The 24,431-nt window shown below is 35.8% G+C and overlaps 1 protein-coding gene across 2 annotated transcripts in view; it reads left to right on the top strand.

The window, feature by feature from the left end:
• rabgap1l (RAB GTPase activating protein 1-like) overlaps nucleotides 1–24,431 on the top strand; it is a 161,418-nt gene that overhangs the window by 58,604 nt on the left and 78,383 nt on the right. For both annotated transcript variants that reach the window (XM_044130479.1, XM_044130480.1), the window contains exons 14-17: nucleotides 11,350–11,463; nucleotides 17,846–17,920; nucleotides 20,070–20,195; nucleotides 21,658–21,801. In XM_044130479.1, the coding sequence (XP_043986414.1) occupies nucleotides 11,350–11,463; nucleotides 17,846–17,920; nucleotides 20,070–20,195; nucleotides 21,658–21,801 (459 nt within the window). The remainder of the gene's footprint in view (nucleotides 1–11,349; nucleotides 11,464–17,845; nucleotides 17,921–20,069; nucleotides 20,196–21,657; nucleotides 21,802–24,431) is intronic.

Raw genomic sequence — 24,431 nt, 5'->3', positions numbered from 1 at the left:
GCTTAGGGGTGTTGGCTGGGAATCCCGTACACCATAAATATTACAGACCCTCATAAATATAGTAATACAACAGGAAGCAGCTTTACCCTGCATTAAAAGCTATATGACCACAATGCTAACGTTAAGAAACCATGTTTTTAGATGGATAAAATACATAAAAACTGCATTCTAACGAATATAATTTCCAGCTCAAATATTACCTTAAATACATTGAATTATTATTTAGTTTATTATTTTGTGATGATTATTTGTTTCATTATTATAATTATTGCAGTTGGTGTTTTGCTTTACGTTTTTACTCCAAACAATAAAGTTTTTTGATATAATAAACATGCAAAATCTCTCAAAAATGTTTTGCTCAATCTCCAACAACATCATAGTAAAAATTAAACCACAATAAAAACAATAACGTGCTTAAAAAGAAAATTATTCCCACTTTATGAGCACATTATTCATTTTTAGCGCATAAAGAGTGCAGGATACATTTGAACCTCCACTCAGGAGAAATAAGTAATTGTTTATTTTATTAGGATTAATTTGTAGCAACATTTTTCCTACAGAGGCAAAGATTGGATAATAGACAGTCAAGGACAAATTAGTTTTTTATTGTTTGCTTCACTGCAGACCCTGGGAAGTGAAGCTTTTCCAGCAGATGCAGAAGCACCTTATCTAATTCCCTCTCAGGGCTTTTTGGATGAATTAAATACCAGAAGACAGTCAAATTACCCCCTTGGCTCCTCAGCATTTCTCGTTCCTCCTCTCACCTGCCCTCTCGTTGTCCTTCTATCCCGAAGCACACATGCACTCTGAGCCCGTCTCTGTGAGACACAAATCCAGCATAGATACTACAGTAACTTACTTTGAGCTGCTGTGATGTAACTTGTTCTTCCTCTGCAGTGTTTTACTCTCTTTACCATCAGAAGTGAGTAGGAAGTGACATGAGATTAAAAAACAAAAGCAAAACAGCAGTCTGGCACACAAAGAGCTGTGTGACTTTCTGCTTCCTGAGGAGCAGTTGAAACCAGAAGTTTACATACACTGGATAAAGAGAGACAGCAAGTCAGGTTGAGGCAGCAGAAGTAAGAAATACTTCCCATCAGGTGGGAGTTAGCAGTCGCTTAAACCTCATGTTTATGACCATTTTTGCAGAAAATCTGCATTAAACTCATAGTTAATGCATGGATCTGTTTACTTTGCATGATTTTGGAAACAAAAAAACCTAAAGGGGCTGATTGATGCAGTTTGGCATCTGGAGTCTAGAGAGACAGATAAAAAGCTATTCCGGGCCAGATTTGGCCCCCTGACCTTGAGTTTGACACATGTGCTCTATAGGATTGTGATCAGGATTTTGTAGTGGCCACTTAAAGAGTGCACTTAAAGAGACTTTGTTGTCTTTAAGCCACTTTGAAACCACTTTGGCTGTATGCTGAGCGTTATTTTAAATTCAGAAGACAAATCTGCACCTAAGTTTCCACTTCCTGTCTTTAGATGTTGTTTCAATATTTATGCATAATGGTCCTTCCTCATGATGGTATCTATTTTATGAAGTGTACAAATTTCTTCTGGAGCAAAACAGCTCCACAGCATGACACAGCCCTCCCCGTACTTCATAGTAAGGATGGTACAAGCATTGCCATTTTTCCTGCAAATGAAACGATGATCATCATGACGTTAAAATACATCCACAGTTGTGTCTCCAATTAATTCAGTTAAAATGTGTCAGTTAACTTATCAGACGTTACAAAACTATCACATCATCATCTGGGGTTTACCTCAGAGTTTAAGGAGATAGTAATAACTCTCTCTGTAAACTTCCGATCTTGAAGACTTTAATAAATTAATTTCTTATAGCTGATATTCTTTCTCTCATTATTGTTGCATTTAGCAAATAGAAATAATTTTTGAGAAGTTTGGTCTAATTTATATTCAGACATTTGGTGTATGTAAACTTCTGGTTTCAACTCTATATGAGAAGAAAGTCTGCAGCCATGAGCTGGTGTGTGCAGCTGTCTGCACGTTGGTTCAGGAAAGGTTTTGTATTTCAGACAAACAATAAAAAGATTCAGACACTTGCAGGCACCATAATTCCAACAGTTAAAAACAAACAGGATTTTTTTTGTGTTCTCTGCAGGACGATGTTTCTGACCCTCCCCTTCACTTTTCTCATGCCCCTCCGCCATCACATAACAGAGATGCAACTCCTATCCTCCAGTAAAAAGCACAACACAGAGAATATGTCAGCTACCTGCAGGGCGGCTGCACTTTATCCACTGACCTCTCTTTGTACACGAGTCTCTGTTTGTGTTTGAGGAGGCCATCTCTTCTATTTTCTGCACTAAATTTTGTCTGAGTAAGAGCAGAGGAAAGGGACAGAATGTTCTAAAATAATAATACCCCACTCTTTGCATTTTGGTTATTACTTTTAATTTTAGCATCCCGCTGAGTCGCATCCTTCTGTTCTGCTCAAATAATTGTACCCCTTCAAATTGATTACACTTTGTTGTTTTAATCACAAACTTCAGTGGGATTTTATGTAACAGAAAACACAAAGTAGGGCATACTTATTAAGTGGAAGAGAAAGATGTACATTTTCCATAATTTCACTTGAAGTAAAAATCTGAAAAGTATGACATCGTATGTGTTTAGCCTCCTGGAACCAGTTCTTTATAGAACAACATCTCACTAGAAATACACCCTAAAGAGTTTGGTAAATAATTATAAATAAAAGTATAAATAACACAGATTAGTGCCCAACTCAACTGAACTATAACTGAACTCAAACAAACTGACCTGCAAACGAAGAACAGAGGCTGCTTAAATATGTTGGAGTAACTTAAGTACAATGTCCAAGTATGTTGTACAAGTACAACGTATTTGGAGGTACAGCATAACAACGGAACAAAGAATAAAAAAAAAAATCATATAAAATAAATAAAGCAAAAATAACTTTTACTTAGCACTTACAACAAATAATAATGGTCAACTTTAACAAATGAGAATTTGTTCTCAATCTCCTTACCTGGTAAAATAAAGGCTAAATATAGCAAATAAAAATTTTAACTGTCCCAGTAATTATTGCGATGAACAGTAAGATTGTTATTTTAGACCATTTTTAAATAATAAATTGATAATGGCATAATAATAAGTTTGTGGTTGTAACATTTCAAAAAGGGGACATCAAAATGTGTATGCGTCATATTTTATTTGTTTATATAGAAATTTGAATCACTTTAATAAGTGAGCTCTTAGTGTTGATGTTTTCTTCTATTAAATCAGTTTATTATTTTATTGAAATGAACAATATGTGACTAATTCTTCAACACTGCCTATCTAATCTTTGGAAAGTTTAGCAAAAATACTTGAATCATAACTGCATAAGCATCATATCAAAGTCCTTTAATTCACTGTCATGTTTCCTCCTGGTTGCTTATCGCTGATTTCACTGCAAGCAAAATGAGAAATTTGCCCTTTAAGTTTCCGTCTGAGTATTGTGTCTGCAATCCCAACCTGCCTTTTTTGAAATGCAAAAGCAACAAGACAATTAAAATGCCACTGCAGCGATACCAAGACAGACGAATGTGCAATCTGCCAGCTGTTCCCACACCAGCACCACCCACTGCTAACCCTCCAGGGAAGCCTACAGAAACTTCCTCGCCTGTGACCAAGGACAGAGGTCTCTGGGGGGGCCAGTTTTTAATTATCATGCTGTGTCCTCTGAATATCACACCAATACATTATCTCACTGCAACCCACAGAAATGAGCAGCAGCGACGAGGTTTTATTGGAGCCAGGTGTGTCTGCAAAGAGATGGTGTCATGATAGCATCCATGTCCTTTAGTGCGTCAACATTATATCATTTTTATTTAACGTGCTTTCAGTATGCCTTCCAAAAGGTTTTAAAGCCTGATTTTTTTTAGACACTTTGTATATCTCTTCTTCTTTCTCATTTCGGATGGTAGCAGGAAAATATTTTGATCACACACCAAGTTTATCCCCTCTCTATTTAAGGATTTCTTTTGCTCTGAAAAAAGTTTATTCATTTATTTAGTTATGTTGCACAGTTGATCATACCAGAATGTATGATGTGATTGCAATCAGACTTCTGTATGTCTGGTTTACGCCACAAAGTGATGCGCAGAAGAATATGTACAGAAGTAACAATGGATGCTAACAATTCACTGACGGGCTTCTTTTTTATAATTTCATAATTTCCAGAATTATTATTATCCGGATTTAGCACGTCTAGCTTCTTCTGGTGCAGAATTATGATGCAACTTTGAAAACTATTGGAGACGAGTTCGATTTGATACCACATATGGATGATATTAGATATTTGGGGGTAAAGAAAATGTTGGGGTTGGGTCATTCAAACTGCTGCGAATAAATCAGATTTGCTTAGTGAACATAACAGATTTGTTGCCATCTCCACTCCCTACTTAACGTTTATGGGACTCGTTGCTACATGAAGGCCTGATTATCATTGGCAACACTTTTCAACATGTCTTTGCTTTTCTGTATACAGTTTATTCTTTTGTACAAAATCTTTGAAAAGCTTTAAAAAATGTCATTCTTGTGTTTTTGAGGAAATGTTTCTCTGTAAGTCTGATGAAAGCATTCTTGGATGTTTCAAGTTTTGTTGTGATGTTTCCATTACAGTGAAAATAAGAACATTCATTAATTTAATTAAATACAGAAAATTTGTTTGAATTAGTAACTAACAGGGCATTAAATGGGGGGGCAACACTCAGTTTTAAAAATAAAAACACTAAAGTTCTTCTGCATGTAAAGCATTTGTTTGCAGTCCCCAGTGTTTCCTCTGCATGGTGAAACTTTGTCTCTGCAGATCCTAAACTTGCACTTTAATGAAATGCTGTCAGAGGTGGAGTTGCAGCTTAGGACACATCAGCAGTTTTTATTTTTAAACCCATGTGCTAAGTAGGTAACCTGTTGGCAAGATCTTAGTAATGGACTGTCTGCCCAACAAGCCCCCAGGCTACAATTAGAGAAAACCTCTTGTTCCTCTCTGTGTAGATAACTCACTGCCCTCTTTTATCTTTCTTTCTCAGCTTCTCTTTCAGAGTCTCTCTTCCTCTGTTTATCTGCCTTCATTTGTCTCTCTTTATTCATGGCTTTTACCTTCAATCAGTCACTTTAAAAGCCATGAAGGGATACATTTGGCAGGTACACACAATATTTTAAAATGCAGACTCAAATTGACTGTGTGATTAATTCAGGCTGATTGTTGAAAATGCTGATGTGAACACCCTGCCTTTCCTTTTTTCATTTCTTTATATTACCAATATCATCCTTGAGTGTTTGCTCATTTTTGTGTGGTTGAAAAGGTAATTTTTATGTGCATGTCGGTCTGTTATAAGGGATTATTAATTTTTGTTTTTGCATTGAGGTGTGAGCAATAGTTAATTAATGCTTGTTTTGTTGCTGCTGCTTCACATAAAGAATGGCTGCCATGTATGTTTTGATGCCTGACTATGTATCTGTGCAAACATTGATAAGGTGTAACACTCTCACTGTTTTTAAAGTTAAAATTTGTTATTTGAGTAACATCCAGAGCAGTTTGGTGGACCATTACTATAATAACAGCACCTTCTACCCTACAAGCTTAATAAATGATTATTCCTGTTCCAGATAACAGATCTTTATTGTATTTTAGTGCCAAGACATTTAGTGATTTTAAAGTGTTTTCTTTTTAAAACTGAGGTGATGTGCTCTCCCTTCCTGAATGCCAGCAGCAACGTTCTGGATCAGCTGCAGCTGTCTGGTCGATTTTATTTTTTTTTTAGACAGACCTGTGAAGATACTGTTGCAGTGATCAGTGTGACTAAAGATAAACGGATGAGTCCTTTAATCCTGGAAATGTACTCGGATGATAGAAAACTGTCTTTGTTACTGTCTTTATTCGTTTCTGAATGGTGAGGTCCATCATCACACCTAGACTTTGAACCTGATCAATAATTTCTAGCTGTAATAACTGATCGTTCCTATTTTGTCAGGAAAACACATATTCAAATGACTGTAAATGAAAAGTTCAATCATAAGTGTTCTTTAAAGATCTTCCGTTTTTAAAATATAAAATTAACTATTTAACAAATGTTCTTCTTAGCTGACCAACAATGATCCAATTGTATATTTAAGGTAATGACAGTGTAAATTTCAGTAGCTGCTCACACTGTTGTCCACACTTTGGGGCTTCTGGAAGATCACTTACATTTAAGAATAGCCTCGTCTTTTATTCCAGCATGGCGCTTCCTCTCCCCTCTAATCAGATCTAGAGATCGGCTGTCCTGCTGTTAGTCCCGTCTAGCAGCAAACAATTGTTAGCAGCCTCCCGGATCACTCTGTCAGCCTTTTGTTTATTTTATTTCTGTCAGATCAGGTTAGATATTTCAGTGAAAGAGCCTCTGGTTGACGGTGACACTGATGGTGTTGATGCTCAGTAACATAGCTATCAGTTTGCTTTTTATAAAAGATGACCTGAAAGTACCATACTCTGTACCTTCTGTGATTTCTCCAAGGCCTCAGCTACTCTGCACAATCATTTTAAGTGAATATTCTTTTTTGTGTTTGAAAGTAGTTTCTGTTTTGTATTTTATCATTCTATCATTAACTTCTCCTGTACCTGTTTAAAGCTTAAAAGAAACAGAGTGTAGGCCATGATATGGAAATACCAAAACAAATTGCTTCATTATTCCAACTCCCAGTTTGTTAGAAATCTGCTTAAAGGAGACTTCTTATGCAAAATTAACATTTTACATGTTTTTGTACTTCTCTGGAGCTTCTTAAAAAGAAAAAAAAAGCCATCGGGTTTTTGGCGTCTGGAAAATGAGCTGTTTCAAAAACCTCTTGAGTGTAACACCACAAATCAGCAAGCACTTCCACGTTGCCTAGCAACACAAGCTGAGATTCAGCACGTTTGGTCGGCTGGTTTTACCACTGTACGTGATGTAAAATGGCTGCTGGAAAAGATGAGTGTTTGGTTGTGGACTTACCATCCATAAACCACTTTCTGCATTCTTCTTGGTTGTGCAGGAGGCTTTACTTCTGCTTTTCAAATCTGCACAGTTGTATAATTGTGCATATATTTGCAGCCATTTTAACGTGCAAGTGTACATGTTGAGTTAGGGGGTGTGGCCAACAGGTAGCAGGCAGAACTGAGCAGACTAAAATCTCATTATCTAAAAGTGATTTGTGCAAAAAATGTGAGGGACTGTTTTGTATAGACCATAGACCTGTGGAAACCTGCTCAAGGAAGCACAGTGAGTAGGTCACCTCTGAAGTACATTGATTTTTGAATCAAATTAATCATGCTCATTTTGATTCATTGAGGTGCACCTGTGCATTTGCAATATTACTTATGATCCTCTAATAATATATTTTTAGTGACCCATTTAAACCTATTGGCATGTTATTCAATTATAGTGAATAATGGGACCTTAGCATTTCCCAGCCTGGTCACTCAGCTGCTTGTTAAGTCTATCGGTCTGGATGGACGGTAAGGGTTTGATGGCCATTAATGTAGCACTGGGAGAAACAAGTAGCTCTGTCCTCATTAACTCAACTAATAAACTAATATATTTTACTTTTCAGTGCTGGGAAAAGTGGCCCAAAACCATGGAGCCTATTTTGGGATGTGCTAATGCTGTTAGGTTATATGATGCAAAAACTAGAATTGATTAATTCTGTTTTGTTATTTACCGTGGTGGAGCTAAGCTGTGGCAGTGTAATGCAGTGATGCAACTAATGAGGCAGCGGTTTCCTTAGGACACCTTGGGGCTGAAGCACACCAGCACCTCAGACAGCGGCGCGCCGAAAGCAGACGCCTCACTTCAGCAGCCGCTCGCTTGTTCCTGATGTACTGCAGCAGGACAATTAGTGACTCTTCTCTTTTCTGTCATCAGATCCCCTTGACTGGACATTAAAACTGTTTTTGTTTTACAATGAATGACAAAAAGAACAAAGCATAAGCTGGAGAAAAAAAGACCTGAATGTTGAGACAGGAATATATTGTCGTGTGGTGTTTACTCCATGAATAAGTCATGGATATCGACAGAATGTGGTCAACTGGTCTGTTGTCTCTGGTATGATCTGTGGTTTACCTCAGGGGTGTCCAAACTTTTTGTCACATGGGCCAAAATTATCAAGTCACAAGTTACTCGTGGGCCAAAAAAAAAAAACATGTTATAAAACAAAAATCATGGAAAATTATGTTGAGTATTTTTTCTTTCAAAACTAAATTAACCATGAAATATATACAGAGTTTCAATGAAAGGATGTGTAAATCTTTGGAGATCCAAAGTGTAAAAAGAGTTTTGTGCTTCTGCTTAATTAAAAGAAAGTCATGAAGTTTACAAATTATTTCGGCTTGATCGAAAAAAAATATTTTAAAAACCTTTGCCCATTCTCAGCAATAAAAGCAGGATTTAGGTCACTCTTTCTTTGAAACTCCATGCTGTATTGAGCCAGGTTTAGTAAATTATTTAAATTAGTTAGATTTGGAATTGACCAAAGTTTGCATTTAGCTAAAAAGGGTAGATATGTTCCTATTTACTATGAAATTAAACAGAAACTAAATGTTTATGAGAACTTTGTTGTATTTCGTCAGTAATAACACCGTCTGTCTCTTAATGTGCATACCTGTTTGAGACAAACCCCAAAAGATTTTCAGCTGTAATTGCAGCAAAATGTGGTTCTTCATAACTAGAACGTATGGAGAAGATTGTAAGTGCATGCCACACAGATTTGTATCTGTAGAATATATTAACAACTTAACACATCAAATAACGTTTAAATACATAGAGGTTTATGCCTACAGGGTGACAAAATGTGGAAAAGTTGTAGAAATCATAATATTTTTGCAAGGTACCCTGACTAAGTGAGTTGCAATACAATAAATATTCAAATAGAGCACAATGAAAGAGGAAAGGTGCATTTTTTCTTTTCTGATATACTGCAAAAATAACTTTGAAGGATGTGAGAGTAACAGCTATAGTTTTTCCCAAGTTAATTCTGTAGCTTACATTTGCTATTCCCCATTTCTAATCCTCAGTTTGCATCTCATCAAGGTTTCATTTAGTGCATAACATATGTGGGACATCGCTCTGAAAGAAGAACCTTGTTAGTTTATAATAAAAGAGAACTTGGAAAGCATTGCGTACTTGCTGTCTGCCTGGAAAATAAGAGGCGATGCAGCAAACGTTTAGGACACATGGATGCTGAAAGAGGACAGATACAAGCTGAAAGGGAAAAAAATACTCGAAGCAGCTGAGGCAAAGGCACTGTGGGACATGAAGTAGAAAATAGAGGAGAGTGGAAGTGGAAAAAGCAGCCGATAAGCAAGAAAAAGTAACAAAAGGCCGGGGACTGAACACTACAAAAGACCATGCTGACAGAAATTGCAGAGAGGAGGAGGAAGGGATGAAAGAGGAAAGGGATTAGCGAGCTAGAGGACGTCCTCTCCTAATTTTTTATTTTTTGGCATTTTTTGAGTAATGAGGCTGTTAATTAGCAGAGGCATGCATGCTTTATTAAATCAAAGTGTTTACAACTTTAACTGTCAAACAAATTCTGGATGGTATTGCAAATGTTGCCATGGTAATACGGCCGTAATAAATGATGGAATAGTTAAGCAAAGGTAAGAAAGTAAAAATGAGCTGCATGTTAGTTAATCTAACAAAGTTGCATCATTATCCTTATTTATGGATCACAGCATAGAATCACTCTCAAAAGTATTCACTCCCCTGTCAATATTTTAAAAAGCTCTGGAGAATTCCCATGTTTTGGAAAGAAAATAATTAAATCTGCAACAAATTGTTTCTGAGGGCTGCACATGATGCCAACATAAGGCAGCAACTTGATCTTTATTTCAAAGAAGGTGAAATACCTCTAAATATTTTTCCCTTTATGGTTTGAATATTTTTATAAACTCTACAGTTGTTTATAAATTTTCACTTAAATAGTTTTTCTTGTCATAAATTTAACCCTGTTATAGAAAAATTTGCAAAGTTGAAATTTAGATCCTCCAAATCTTGAAAATTATTTTTACCATCTGATTGTGACAATAACTAAAAAAAACCTGGCATAGTTGTACTTTATTCTTTTTTTAATTTTTTTATTTTGGCTGTGATATAATGTTCTTCCATTTCCAACACATAATATACAGAACAAAGTGCCACCTCCTCACTACAAATCTCATTAAAGCAGAACACACAGCTGTGCCAGCAGCTTTAAATCCTTTAGTTGGAGTATGGCGGATACATGGAAAGACTCTGAATCTTAAACATAAAAAATTTAATTAAATTACAGAAATTATGCCAATCAAAAACAGTGGTATTAGCAGTTGGACAGATGATGTGTGCACAGTTGTGTTACCAGTGGTTTTATATGCTTATGAAGCTATGAACTCATGCAGTGGGGTAACTTTTCTCAGATTTTGACTTTGTATTTTTCAAACTCTGTACAGTCAGTTATGATGAAAAAGATCTATTTTTAAATGAAACCATATATTTTAGAGACTTTTTTTAAACTGACAGTAAAGATCGAACAAATAGAGTCTTTTATGACTCAGCCAGCTTTTTCTTACTCTTATAAGGCCATACACTTGTAATTCTCAGTACCATTTAGGAGGCTGGAGAATGAATATGTATAAAATAAAACATTTCTGTCTGACATCAATTTACCTGTTTAAGGTAGATAAATAATTTCTATGTCCTAATTGCCAAACTAATGAGAGCAATCTTAGAGACTTTAGTTTAAAAATTTCTTCAAAGTCAGATGTTTACATACATTTTTCAGTATTTGATAAAAATCTTTTGTACCAAACTGGAGAAGGTCTTGGTACCTTGGCTGATTTCTTTGTACATTCATGATGTCATGGTGTTTGAGGTGTTGCTATAAGATTCAAATATTGTGAATTAACTTAAATCAGAAGTTTACAAAACCTTGACGTTATCATTTGGATGCTCCTAAGTCCCTCTAATGTATAGTGACATAGTAAAGTTGTATGCAAACTTATAAGTTTGAATAGAGTAAAAAAAAACAACTGAAAAATGGCATTAAAAGATAGATGTTTTGTAGAGATTGTACAACAGCTTGCATCAATGTACACGCGAGAGGATTATCAGCAGAGTACCAGAAGATGAGGTCAAACATTGCAGCACATAAAACTGTAACAATTCAGTTTATATTTCATCGTATTGTGGAAAAAAAACTGGACTGAAAGTGACCTGAATGTTGCAAATGTTTTTTGTATAGCCAATTCTTGCCAAATCAAAACTTTAAAAACTTTAAGCTCTGTTGGTTTTGTCTAAAGTATATTTACCCTCTGTGTTGCAGGACTCGGCGCAGGAGAGCGTCATCACCCGTGACATCCATCGCACTTTTCCAGCACACGACTACTTCAAAGAATCTGATGGAGATGGACAAGATTCACTCTACAAGATCTGCAAGGTGAGGCCAGTTCCTAACAGGGAGGCTGTGAAAAAAACATGCAGTTAGTTAACAACAATATTACCTGTTGGCTTCTATATATTGTTTATCAGAAAAGAACATTTTTGACTATATCATTTGTTTAGCTCACCTTTCCTTAAGGGAATATTTTTGATAATGTTAAGTTTCTATGTTTGTAGGAGTTACTAATTATCAAATATCATAAATTTGCCTGTCAATATAATGCAAAGCATTTTTTTTACCCTCACATTCTCCAAGTCTCATCAAGTTTAGTGATAATTTTTAGCTTATAGTTTATCATTTACATTGTTTTTGTCTTTACTGATACATTTGTGTCAATCTGTCCAACAAGTATGGAGGGCTGATCCTGCCAAAATTGGCAACAAATAATATTAATAATAATTTTTTTATTTATATTATTTATTAATATTATGAATATTAACTAAAATATTAATCAGGTTAATAAATACATAGTTTTATAAAGAATGTAATGTGCCAAATATTGCATCCAAAAAATAAGAACTTATCATTTTCAACTGTATTCATTTCATATTATCTTTTGTCAATTAGTTTCTTTTTTATTCATTTATTTATTCTTTTTTTCCATATTCTGTTTTTACTTGGCAAATTTTTTATTATTTTTATTGTCACTTTTCTGCCTACATTGATTTTTCTACCTTGTCCGATTATTTAGAGAATTTTTTCTCATATTTTGTTTTTCGTTCCAACTCTTTGTAAGATGCACAGTTACAAACGACAAATGGGCGGAGTCATCTTCTCTCCTATTGGAGGGCTAATCCTGTCAAAATTAGCAACTTTGGATCTAGAAGCTGACCAATAGAAGACGAGCAGACTCTGAATCCCCACCCACCTTATTTAGAATTTAATGGATGGCCTAATGGTTGCTTCTGACATGCTAACATGCTAAGACTCATCAGCTAGGTAAAGTAATTGCTGCCCTCCTCCAAATTTTAAAAGTTATGTCACGGTTTTGTAAATCTGCTTCCATTTTTATGTAATTCTGCAAAACTAAATAAAGAAAGACACTTCTATAACTAGAAGGTCACCTGCGTTTTCTCATGCTGAGGCAATTTTCTATGAAGATACGCTTTTTTTTTTCAGACAGAATCAAGGTCAGCACCATAGAAATGTGTCAAAGTGAGTTCTGCTCCCTGCCTCTGTGCTTCTTTTAACCACAGTGCTGCTTTTATAAACTGTTCTGCACATCCTGGATATATTTCCAGCTCTTCTGTCACAAACTTCATTATCTCCCCGCTGCTCCAGTCAGTCAGGTTGCTGCACTAAATATCTACCATTTTTGTCACATGTAGAAATAAGAGCTGCAGGATGAATTATATCATGCTCTCCCTGACGTAAATATATAAACCAAACATCCAAATTAATATCTTTACAGTGAGATGATTCTGTGTAGAGAAAAAAGAAAAAAACCTGCTTTAATTTTTAAGAACCCAATAAACCAGGAGTTTAGTATCCTGCCTAAAATGAAGCGGTCACAGTTGTTTTTCTCTCATTAAAAAGTCTCTATAAAGTAATTGAGAACAGTTACAACTGCATTACCATTCAGCATTTTAAATGACATAATAAATGAATAATATTTTCTGCATTATTCTGCAATATGAAATAAGATTTTTTGTGAAATTTGCCATAGTTTACAAACTTAAAATGTTTCTGTTAGATCTGTATTCAGTTGAGCGTTTATTCATCAGCAAGTGGAAACTTTTTAATCCTCAAGTAATTTGAATATTATTAAATCACAAGTTGTAAAACTAGTTCAGTATAGAAGTTCCTAATTAATACCTAATAAGATTGTCACTATACACAAATTTTGCAGGATAATAAATTTTCCCAGAAATTATTGCAACAATATGTAATGTAAGTTCATCCTCTCAGAGACGAATAAACTTGAATTGAATTGAAACTTGAATGCTCCACATTGAAACTGGAAAAATATTCAAATATCAAAATAAAAAGAATAAATAAAACGTAATGAAAACCAAGCACAACCAAAACCATAAATAAGATGGTTTATCAAGTTTTTCTAAACAAAACTTACCTTCAAAAAACATTAAATTCCGTCATCTATTATTTAAGTGTGTTTAGCTTTCAATTGATAGGGTCTTCATATTCATTTAAACCAAAAGCTGAAATGACAAAGAAAGGAGCTTGTTATCCATGAACTGTTGTTTTCCAGTAGCGAGTTTCGTCTAATGTGGTGAACTGTAACTTTCGCTGTTTGTGTTTTTGTTGCCCAGTAGAAACAAAGCATGTTTGGTCAGTGCTGTAGGAGGACCTGTCAGGAAGGTTTAACATCCACTCTGGTCCCAACTAGGTCAGAGTCGTGCCAGCCTTCATTTGTATGCAAATCCATGTAGATTTTCAGCTGTTAAGGTTGGTTGGATCTTCAGGCTTTGCAGGCATGGAGGATCCAGGACAAAGTTCGTTCTCGTCTTTATAACTTCTTCCGTTTCCCGCCTGAAGTGCTTCGTTCCCAACCTTTATTCTCTGGGGAAGGTCACCTGCTGACTTGGTGCGTCTCTAAAATCCTTTGTTTCAGAAACAGAGACAAGATTTTCTCCATCAGCAATAAGCTGGAAAATAAAACCTTCTGCTCTTTTTTATTTTTATTGAAAAACTAAATCTTTCTGTCATATTTTGCACTTTTCTAGACCCTGCTACTGCAGGCAGCAGAATATACAGCTCTGGAAAAAATTAACAGACCATTACAAAATGATAATTTTCTCTGATTTTATTTTTATAGGTGAGTAAGCTGTACATTGTTCATTCTATGAACTACTGACAACATGTCTCTGATATTCCAAGCAAAAATTTTGCATTTATTTGCAGAAAATGAGAAATGGTCAAAATAACAAAACAGATACGGTGCTTTCAGACCTCAAATAATGCAAAGAAAAGTTTATATTCATTTAGAAACAACAATGATTTCCAGAGATTTATATGTCTAAATAGAATTACCCCAAGTTATTATGACTATATTCTCATAGTTAAACAAATAATCTCGTAGCTTGGTCCTAATACTCCGTAGAGAAGGGATGATTGAATTAAAAAACACTTTTTGAAAATAGTTTCTGTCATTTGTATTTATTTTTTTTAGAAAGGGCAGCGAGCAACAAAAAAATTAATCAATTAAAATTGAAAATCGGATCTGGTATAAAAAAATCTGAGATTAAATTTTTAAGCAGCATCACCCAGCTTTATTACATATCCATGACATACTTTTTATTTTTATAAATGGTGAAAACTACACATTATTCCCCTTCCACTTCACAATTATACAATGTATTTTGTTCTATCATACAAACCAACTAAAAAACATGTTGGAGTTTCAAACACTGTTCTCCTTTTACTTTGTATCCCAGTACTTGAGAACTTTAAGAATGGTATTGCTGAAGTTTTAAGAAATAAAGCCCCACAGATCCTTACAGAACTTTACATGAGGATTAATAAGACATTTGAATCAGCAAACATTTCTACAGTTACTTGCTTTACGTCTAAGAATAGAAAAATCTGTCTTCTCCACAGTTGAGAAACTAGGCGGTTTTTTTTGCAATAATCCACCCCTCTGAGTCCATTATCTGCCCGGGCCAACAAATTTAGATTTCACCCACCAGGACCTCCCCCATCCATCTGTCAGCGTGCTCTTCTCCCAGCCGAGTTGGGGACGTGTGAACGCCACACTCCATCAAGCATGTCAGCTTGTAGATTACACCGCAGACAGCGCCACAAGACTTCTCCATTACCTCCACATCAAAATACCAAAATTAGCTGAGCACAGCAGCAGTGGGACTGTTCCTGTCTGCGCGTTTCTTTCTGCCCATCGTTTAACTTACAGTCACTTTCCATGGAAAAGAGTGAGCATCAACTCAGCAGCTAATGTTCTGGGTGTGTTGATTCAATTTCATTTAACCTTTTCACATTTTGTTGTTGTACTACAACAAGGTTGAATGGATTTTATGTGACAAACCAAGACAAGGTTGTGCATAGTTGGAAGGAAAACAGTATTAAATAGAGTACAGTCAGTTTTTTCTTATTAATCTAATTGCAGGTGCTCTGTGAAGGCCTCAAATGATTATTAAATATCATAAAGTCGGCCTTCTATCACCTGAAGAACATTTCCAGGATTAAAGGACTAATGTCTCAGCCAGATCTAGAGAAACTCATCCATCCGTTTATCTTCAGTCGTATTGATTATTGTAACGGCGTCTTCACAGGTCTGTCCAACAAATCAATCAAACAGCTGCAGCTGATCCAGAATGCTGCTGCTGGAGTTCTCACTAAAACCAGGACGATAGAGCACATAACACCAGTTTTAAAGTCTCTCCACTGGCTCCCTGTAGCTCAAAGAATAGAGTTTAAAATACTGTTGTTAGTTTATAAATCACTGAATGGTTTAGCACCACAATACATTAAAGATCTGCTGCTGTTGTATCAACCTTCCAGAACTCTCAGGTCTTCTGGTTCTGGTCTGCTCTGCATCCCCAGAACCAGAACCAAACGAGGAGAAGCAGCATTTAGCATCTATGCACCAAAAATCTGGAACAAACTTCCAGAAAACTGTAAAACAGCTGAAACAATGACTTCCTTTAAATCTCAACTAAAAACCCATTTGTTTAGAGTTGTATTTGAAACGTAATCAATTACAAATTTATTGACGGAATCTGACCTGATGTTGTGTTTTTATTGTTGATTCTATGTTGCATTGTGTTTTTGAGTTTGATTTGATGTAAAGCACTTTGAAATGCCTTGCTGCTAAAATGTGCTATACAGAAAAAATTTGATTGATTGATTGATTGATAAATGAAGCTTCTTAAAAACCAAGAAGGTAGGTCAAGAAAGTCTTTTAAAGCAGAGTTCATTGTCTCATTGATATTTAAATGGAAACAGTTTGGCACAGCTGCAAATCTACCAAAACATCACTGTTTACCTAAACTAACAGGAAACGTAATGAGAGCATTAATCAAAATTGCAGCAAAAGATGCTTCTGCAAGGGATTCACACAGTGAATCTGAATATATGTGTACATGCCACACTTTTCTGATTATTTATATAAAAACATTGCAAACTGTGTTTCTTTATTTCACTTGACAGTTATTCCTTCGTTTTTGTTAGTTTACTGTGAAATGCCACTAAAAACACTGAAGTTTTATCCATCTGAAAATGTTCCCAGGAGTCATTTAGGGTCATTGAAGCACAGATCCATCTAACAAAAACACAGGGAACAGATTTGCCTGAATTTTAGATCACGGTTCTTCTTTTCTGAGACTTTTTAGTCTGTGGCTCATTTATAAGCGCTCCCCTTTACCGCAGTTTACTGCATTGATTTATTTGACAAACGGGCACAAACCCAAGGTTGCACACTGTAGTTACACTCTGTGTCACTTGGTGAAATGCAAGGGCGGTCTATATGATGCCTTTACAGCGGTTGAATAAAGGCAGTGTAGGCTAAAATCCAATCCTGTTTTCAGAGTTTATACACTCTAAAGTGCTTCAGCCATCTTTTTAAAAAATCTGTTTAATTAGCTGCAGAACGTCTGTGCCATGTTAGCAGAGTGGAGGCTCAGCTTTACGTACAGAAAATCGAAGGCTTGTAGAAAGTGACATTGAACAAGGTTGACACGAACACAGAAGGAAAAACGAGACTGAGAGGTGTTCCTCTGAGGAAACTCCTCTGGTAAAACTGAAGTGTTACGGAGAAGCTGTCTCTCAGGAGATGTACTCTGTTGGCACTGATGTTCTGACTACAACAGTTATACTACAGCGATACACCGGAGGAGTAGCGAGGCACAAAGCTTTTAAGATCGATTAGTCTAGATGTGAATGGCTGCTGATCCTCAGATTTTTGCTGAAGAAGGGTGGTAAATGTCTTGAGCACATAGATCATTCTACAAAAGGAGATACCTGCAGAATACAAAAACATCTATTTTTCATTTTAGCTTTGCTAATCAATTGTAACTAATTCATAACAGTTTAAATAGATTATTTATGGTTCTATATTTATGTTTCTGTGCAAATTTTGACATTTTTGGATAAAATAGTTTAGTCCCACATTATTTTGCTTAAAACCATCTCAGCGCTTCCCTCCTTTGTTCCTAAGTAATTTAATTTTTCTAATTTAAAAAAAATAACAGTACAGATTTCATCATTCAGTCCTGCTTTTGGGTATAAAACAAAGAACCAAAGAATTCACCCAGCTAACATCTGCAACTTGTCTCTCATTCTAAAAAGCCTGCACTCTAGTAACGTTGGGTTATCCATCGGGTGCAACTAACCTTAAAAATACCATTGACTTCATGTTTGTTGGGGATAAACATGAACTCACCTGAACTTTTTTATTCTTTTGCAGGCTTATTCTGTCTATGATGAGGAAATTGGTTACTGTCAGGGTCAGTCTTTCCTGGCTGCCGTTCTTCTTCTTCATGTGAGTAAACTTGACACTCATTAAATCCCCATTCATTAGCTTAATGATTAATGAAGTCAGAAATGTGGCCTCATAACTTTGCCTGTTACATTTTATTTAAAAATGAATGACGGGAGAGAGAGAGATTCAGCTATCTATCTATCTATAGATATATACTCTGTCATGTATGTGTAATGTTTTCAGCCTCTCTAAACATTTTTTACATGTTTCACTTCACTGGTTTTGTGCAGATTTAAATGTTAAACTTTTGAAGCATGCAACATATGTCTGAATCTAAGTTGAGAGAAAATGATCACTTTACATCCTTACTTATTTTCTCTGCTATGTTGTTTTAATTTACCTACTTATAAATTTGCACTATGTGTTTTTTAGTGTTAGGGGTTTTGCGGCATCTAATGTCCACGTTAGAAAACGGACAGAAATGTAAAAAATTGCGAGAGATATTTCTTGTAAGAACGCAGTTCTTTGTAAATCTGAACACCTGCATTTCTGTCACTTAAATATCTTTTATGTTCATTTCTAGTTTGTAAGCATCTTTATGTTGATGTTATTTTATTTATTCTTTCTTTTTGATGTTTCTTTGAGCTACTTATATTGCGACTAATTTAATAAGAATATTATTTGTCACTTTATTCCAACAATGAAAATTTATTGACACCCAAAAAAGAGACAAAGACAAAACAACAATTATGAATAAAATCAAGCTCATAAATGAATGTCATTAGTTTTGCCTAAAACTAAACATTTATAACTACATTTAAAAATGGTAGAAATCAAAGACACTGACACAGTATATGTAGTGTTATATTTCACATGGGGTGACTATTATTTCCTATTTCCATTACACAAATTTTAACTAGAGGAAATTTTGTGAGAAAATCTGCGAAGACAGATGGAGGAGAGATAGAAGAGGTGACACATGATGGAGGAAATCCCAAAAGGAGGAGAGACTGGAGGAAGTTTGATTAAAGTCCAAATACCAAGGGCAGAGGAGGTTAAAGAGCAGAGAGACAGAGGGGAGATGTCAGGATGGATGAGGAAGGAGAGTCATGAAGAAGGGATCTGAGATTAAATGAAGAGACAGAAGGAATTGGTGTGGAGGAGGAAGAGGCGGTAAAGGAAGAAAGAATAATAGGGACGCCACTGTAAAAGAAGGAGGCTGACTGGCTGTATATAGACAAGGTGTCTGGAATATTTATTGGGTTCAACTTTACCTGCAGAGGTGCATTCAGCACCAAACACACACTGTCTCTCTGATTAAATATCTCCTCCCTCTCTGTGTGTGTTTGTGTGGAGCCATTAATACCCACAAAGACCCAGTGTTACATTTTCTCTCATAAGCTTTATAACTATGTACCCAAACAAACAGAAGCATGAAGAGAAGTTATTCAGAATAAAATTGCTTAAGGCAAAAATGGACATTTTGCACATTTCTGTACTTCTATTTGGGTTTAGACTGCTTCTAAAAAGTGTCCAGGCGATAAGCAAATGTTTTTTGGTTTCTTGAAAATGAACCTCTGGAACATAATGCCACAAATCACCTAGCAACCCCAGCAAAGCCCAGCCCGTTACCTAGCAACCCCAGCTGAACTCCAGCTTGTTTTGGCCAGCTGGCTTTACCTCTGCATGCACTGTACAATGCCTGCTGGAAGAGACAAGTGTTTTGCTGTCAACTTACCATCCAGAAACAACTTGCTGCATTCTTGTTGATTGTGCAGGAGGCTCTACGTTTTCTCTTCAAAGATTTAAGGTTGTATAACTGCGCATCTGTTTGCAGCCAATTTGCCAGTGTAAATTGGGGACGTGGCCAGCAGCAGTTTAGTTCAGTTTAAAGTGACAAGAGGCACTAAAGCAGCTTGTTCTGAAAGGACTTCAAAATAAGCAAAGCTAAGCAGACTAAAATCTCATTTTCTAAGAATGATTTTGTGTAAAAAAATTAATTAATTAATGAATATGTTTTGTATAGACCACAGATCTACCCTAAACAGGGAAGCATAATAGGTAATCTTTAAAGTTATGCCCCCAACTTTCCTCTGTACATAAATATTTATGTTGAGACCGTAAAAATGTCGCCTATAACATCATATGAACATTTTGTTGTTCAAAGTCTCTGTTAGTGTAATTAATGACGTTATCTATGGGGTTTCAGATGCCTGAGGAGCAGGCCTTCTGTGTCTTGGTGAAAATAATGTACGAATATGGACTCAGAGCTCTGTACAAGAACAACTTTGAAGATCTTCACTGCAAGTTCTATCAGCTGGAGAAACTAATGCAGGTTGGTGAAACTGCCCCAAATGTTTAAAAGACGAGTCACAGTGGAATGAAATGCAACATAATGTTTGGAAACACAATCCTAACTAGAAGTGTTAGTAAAGTTTTATAAATGTATGTTTTAGGGTTGGACATGTTGGTCTTACATGTTGTTGCAAAGTTTAATATAAACTTTTTTTTTAAGTGTTACCGGGTATTGCATCAGTTGCATTTTCTCACATATCTGTTGCTTGTCAACTTTTCCCTCTGGTCACTAAATATACTTGAATGTCACAAGAATATGGAGACGTGTGTTGAAAACCAAATCTGTTATGTCACTAAAAAACTCTTAATTATTGTTGAACTGAATAAGGCCATTACTAAATGGACATAATCAAAGGTGGCAAACAGCACTCATGGATGCTTTTTGCAGACTTTATAACATCAGTCCAGTATTCTAACTGTATCTGAGCATAAATTGTTAATGAACTAAATTAAAATAGAACTAAGAATTTACTTTTCCTTTAGAATGCAAAGTAAATGTGGAAAACTGTAATAGTCCTCTCTTGTTGAAGAAACTCACCAAGAAACCAGCAAAATAGATGGTAGGAAAAAATAAAAGATTAAAATGTTTATTAACGCTCAGTAAAGCTTGTCAGGTAACATAACAATGTTCTGCTAGCAGCAGCTTTTGTGCTATCATTAACAAAAATACCAACTTAGTTAATGTGCTAACATTAGCATGGTAGCTTTGACCAGTCAACATTTTCTACTATGCTAGGATTAGATGCTACTATGCTAAATTATATTCCATTTAGATTTAGCTAACATGTTAATTGACTCTCAATAAACATAAATACCAAACCATAAAAATGCAAAAGTGGTGTTGCTAATAGCTGCTAACTCTATGCAGTGCTAACATTGGCTAAAATATTAGTCTGTAGTTAGGTGCTAGATATGGCACCTTAGCTAAAATGCTAGATAATACCACCTGCTATTCACACAGCTGTTGATATGCTATTATTAGCTAAAATGGTAACATAATGTTAGTGTTTGGTAGTTTAGGGAATTATTTCTTAGGCAAATTCCTGCAGTTGACTTTTTGCAGCCAAAATCTTTGGAGAATATCTTGAAGGTGAATTTCTGCAGGCAATTTTTTTTAAGTAAATAAAAATTACATTGATAATTTTGCTCAGATTACTAATATTAAAAAACACTCCTTACTGATAAAATTTTAAAAGTTTGCTGAAATATGGTCGACCCTTTTCAAAAAAATTTCAAATCAACATTTTATTAGAGTACAGTACTGGTCATAGAGTCTCTAATGCTTTTTTAAAGAGATTTTGGTTTCATTTCAGAGCAAACGCTCATTGTTATGTCACTGAAATTTAAAGTAGAAGCCACTGCATCTTTGCTTTATATTGCTGTGAGGGCTGTTTTATCTCACAAAAGACTTTCCTTATCCTTTTTTCATTCTGCTCCTGCAGGAACAGCTCCCAGACCTTTGGGCCCACTTCCAGGAGCTGAACCTGGAGGCACACATGTATGCCTCCCAGTGGTTCCTCACCCTCTTTACGGCCAAGTTCCCCCTCTGCATGGTTTTCCACATCGCTGACTTGCTGCTTTGTGAGGTAAAGGCAGCACAAAGTGGTATACTTGGAGCATTGTGAGAGGGATTTAGTCTGTATTGTATGTATAGAATCGCTTAATGGGAAATTCAACCATCTGGAAACATGAAATAAGATGAAATGGTAAGGTTAATGGGAAGAAAGGAAAGTGGCAGACATTAGAGGGTTAGCCACCATTATGGATTGACTAAAGAGATTACAAATGGGAATAAAAAGAGATGATTGTGGAGAAAAATGGTTGGTCTGAACCTATAGCTACAAGCAGAGTTGTGGTCAGAAGTTTACATACACTCCTCATTGGTATTAATGTTTTTGGAGCTTTTCAATAAAACAGTTAAACTGATGATAAAACTAAAACAAATTAAAACTGGAGGCGCAATTTTAATTTATTATATATTTTTTTCTAATCCTATCAAAATGACAGTCTTAAATTTATACTGTACATACGCCTACTTTTATTTATAAAAACCGGATCCTCCTGACTATAAAAGGAAACACACATTTCTGCCAAAACATTTAACGTCTGACAGTTCTGACTTGATATTTTACCACTTGTTTTTATATATGTCACAACTGCAGACGTTTAAATTTTAAATTCCTTGCAAATTATTTACTAATTTAATGTAATTAATTATATTAATTAATTAGTTTGAATTACAACAATCTGGGAAAATATCCAAAGAAAATCAAAAAGCAAAGCTGAAATTTTCCTCTTAGTAAATGGTAAAACTAGTTTTGTTATCGATTAGCTCTCACTGTATATCATTAATTATGTTAATAATTACATAATTAATTAATTAATAATTTTTTATATTCCAGTTGCTTTGTGTTTCTACTATATTTTTATATTTATTGAGATATACTTATTTATTATTATTTTAGTCAATTATTTGACATGCCTTCGAGAGTTGCTATTTCTTTAATTTAGTTGTGCATTCTTCGTGCACAATGACCATAAAAGGAATTCTGATGTGAAATACCTGATCTTTAAGCATAGTCCACATGCTTTCAATAAGGTTTGGGTGTTTAAGTAGAGATGTGCTGAAATCTCTGCCCTGTTGGAACATTTAATCGTGCACAAAAAAGTTTCAATCAGAAACTATTGGCTGAAGGTGAAGTAAATAAATCTGGAGGTAATCCCTTTCATTAGGCCCGAGCAGCAAAGCGCTGCGAAGGCCTATTGTATCTGTACTGTTTCTTATTAGGCCCGAGCAGCAAAGCGCTGCGAAGGCCTATTGTATCTGTACTGTTTCTTATTATTAGGCCCGAGCAGCAAAGCGCTGCGAAGGCCTATTGTTTTCATACTGTTTATTATTATTATTATTATTATTCTTCCTCCAAATGAATTGCCTTTTTGGAGGCTTTATCATATTCAAAAACTCACCAAATTTGGCGGACGCATAGAGACTGTTTAAAATTTACGTATTTTAAGGTCGACGCAAAAATCGCAGAAAAAATGGCTCAACAGCGCCAACTAGCAATTTTCAAAGGACCCTTTGCTATTCACTTACTTCGTCGTAGAGACTTGAAATTTGGTACAGTTGTAGAGATCCCCAAGATGCTCAGAATTTATAATTATAATCATAGTGCAAGTATCACAGGAAGTCGGCCATTTTGGATGGAAGGTCACATTTTGACCCCATTTTGGCCGTTTACAGCATTGGTATTTGATCGAACTCCTCCTAGGGATTTCGATTGATCGGCTTCAAACTTGGTGAGTCTGATCAGAGGCATGGGCGATTAAAAGTTATCAAAATGGTGACTTTTTGAGCATGTTGAATGGGCGTTAGCAGGGGTCAAAGTTCACCGACTCGCCACAAAACTCAAAACAGTTATAACTCCTACACTAAAACTCTCAGGGGAACCAAACTTTCAGTGATTGAGCATCATGGGTTCACCTAAAATACCCTGAGGTCAAATGATGACATCACTAAGGCCACGCCCCCTGAGAACAGGAAGTGTCATATTTTACTGGGAACGGTCCCTATATTACACCTTTGACCTAATCAACATGAAACTGTGTTAACAGACAGGAAACATGTCGCTCTATAAGGGATTCCAGCCCCGACCGGCTTTGATGGAGCAGGTGGGCGTGGCGAAGTGACCTCTAACGCCGCTGTCATACGTTTGGCTCTGAATTCCACAGTTTTGGGCCAAACTTCTCCAAACTCACTAGGATGGATCTTTATCCACCCCAACACAGGAATCCATAATAAAATTTGGTGGGCGTGGCCTAAGTTCTTTATGGCGCCCCCTAGAATATTTAAAATGATCAGCCATGAGCCATGCTATAACCTATAATTACGAAACTTCTTATACATCTGTATATTGTCCTGATGTACAAAAAAGTCTCTTGGAGCCATGGTCTCAACCCAACAGGAAGTCGGCCATTTTGGAATGAAGTTCCAAAATTGACCCCATTTTTGATGTTTACAGCCTTCGTATTTGATCGAACTCCTCCTACAGTTTTTCAGATACAGACTTCAAAATCGCTCAGCACACACTTGAGGCATCAAAGGTCAAAAGTTATCAAAGGAATTCTCGTACTTCAAAGTATGTGGGCGTGGCTATGTGTCAAACTTTGACTATTCGCCATGAAACTCAAAACAGTTATAACTCCTACATTAAAACTG

The sequence above is a fragment of the Gambusia affinis genome, linkage group LG10, assembly GCF_019740435.1.
Source record: "Gambusia affinis linkage group LG10, SWU_Gaff_1.0, whole genome shotgun sequence".
NCBI lineage: Eukaryota > Metazoa > Chordata > Actinopteri > Cyprinodontiformes > Poeciliidae > Gambusia > Gambusia affinis.
The sequence above is the reverse complement of the archived record's forward strand: the minus strand, read 5'-3'. Positions and strand labels throughout refer to the sequence as shown.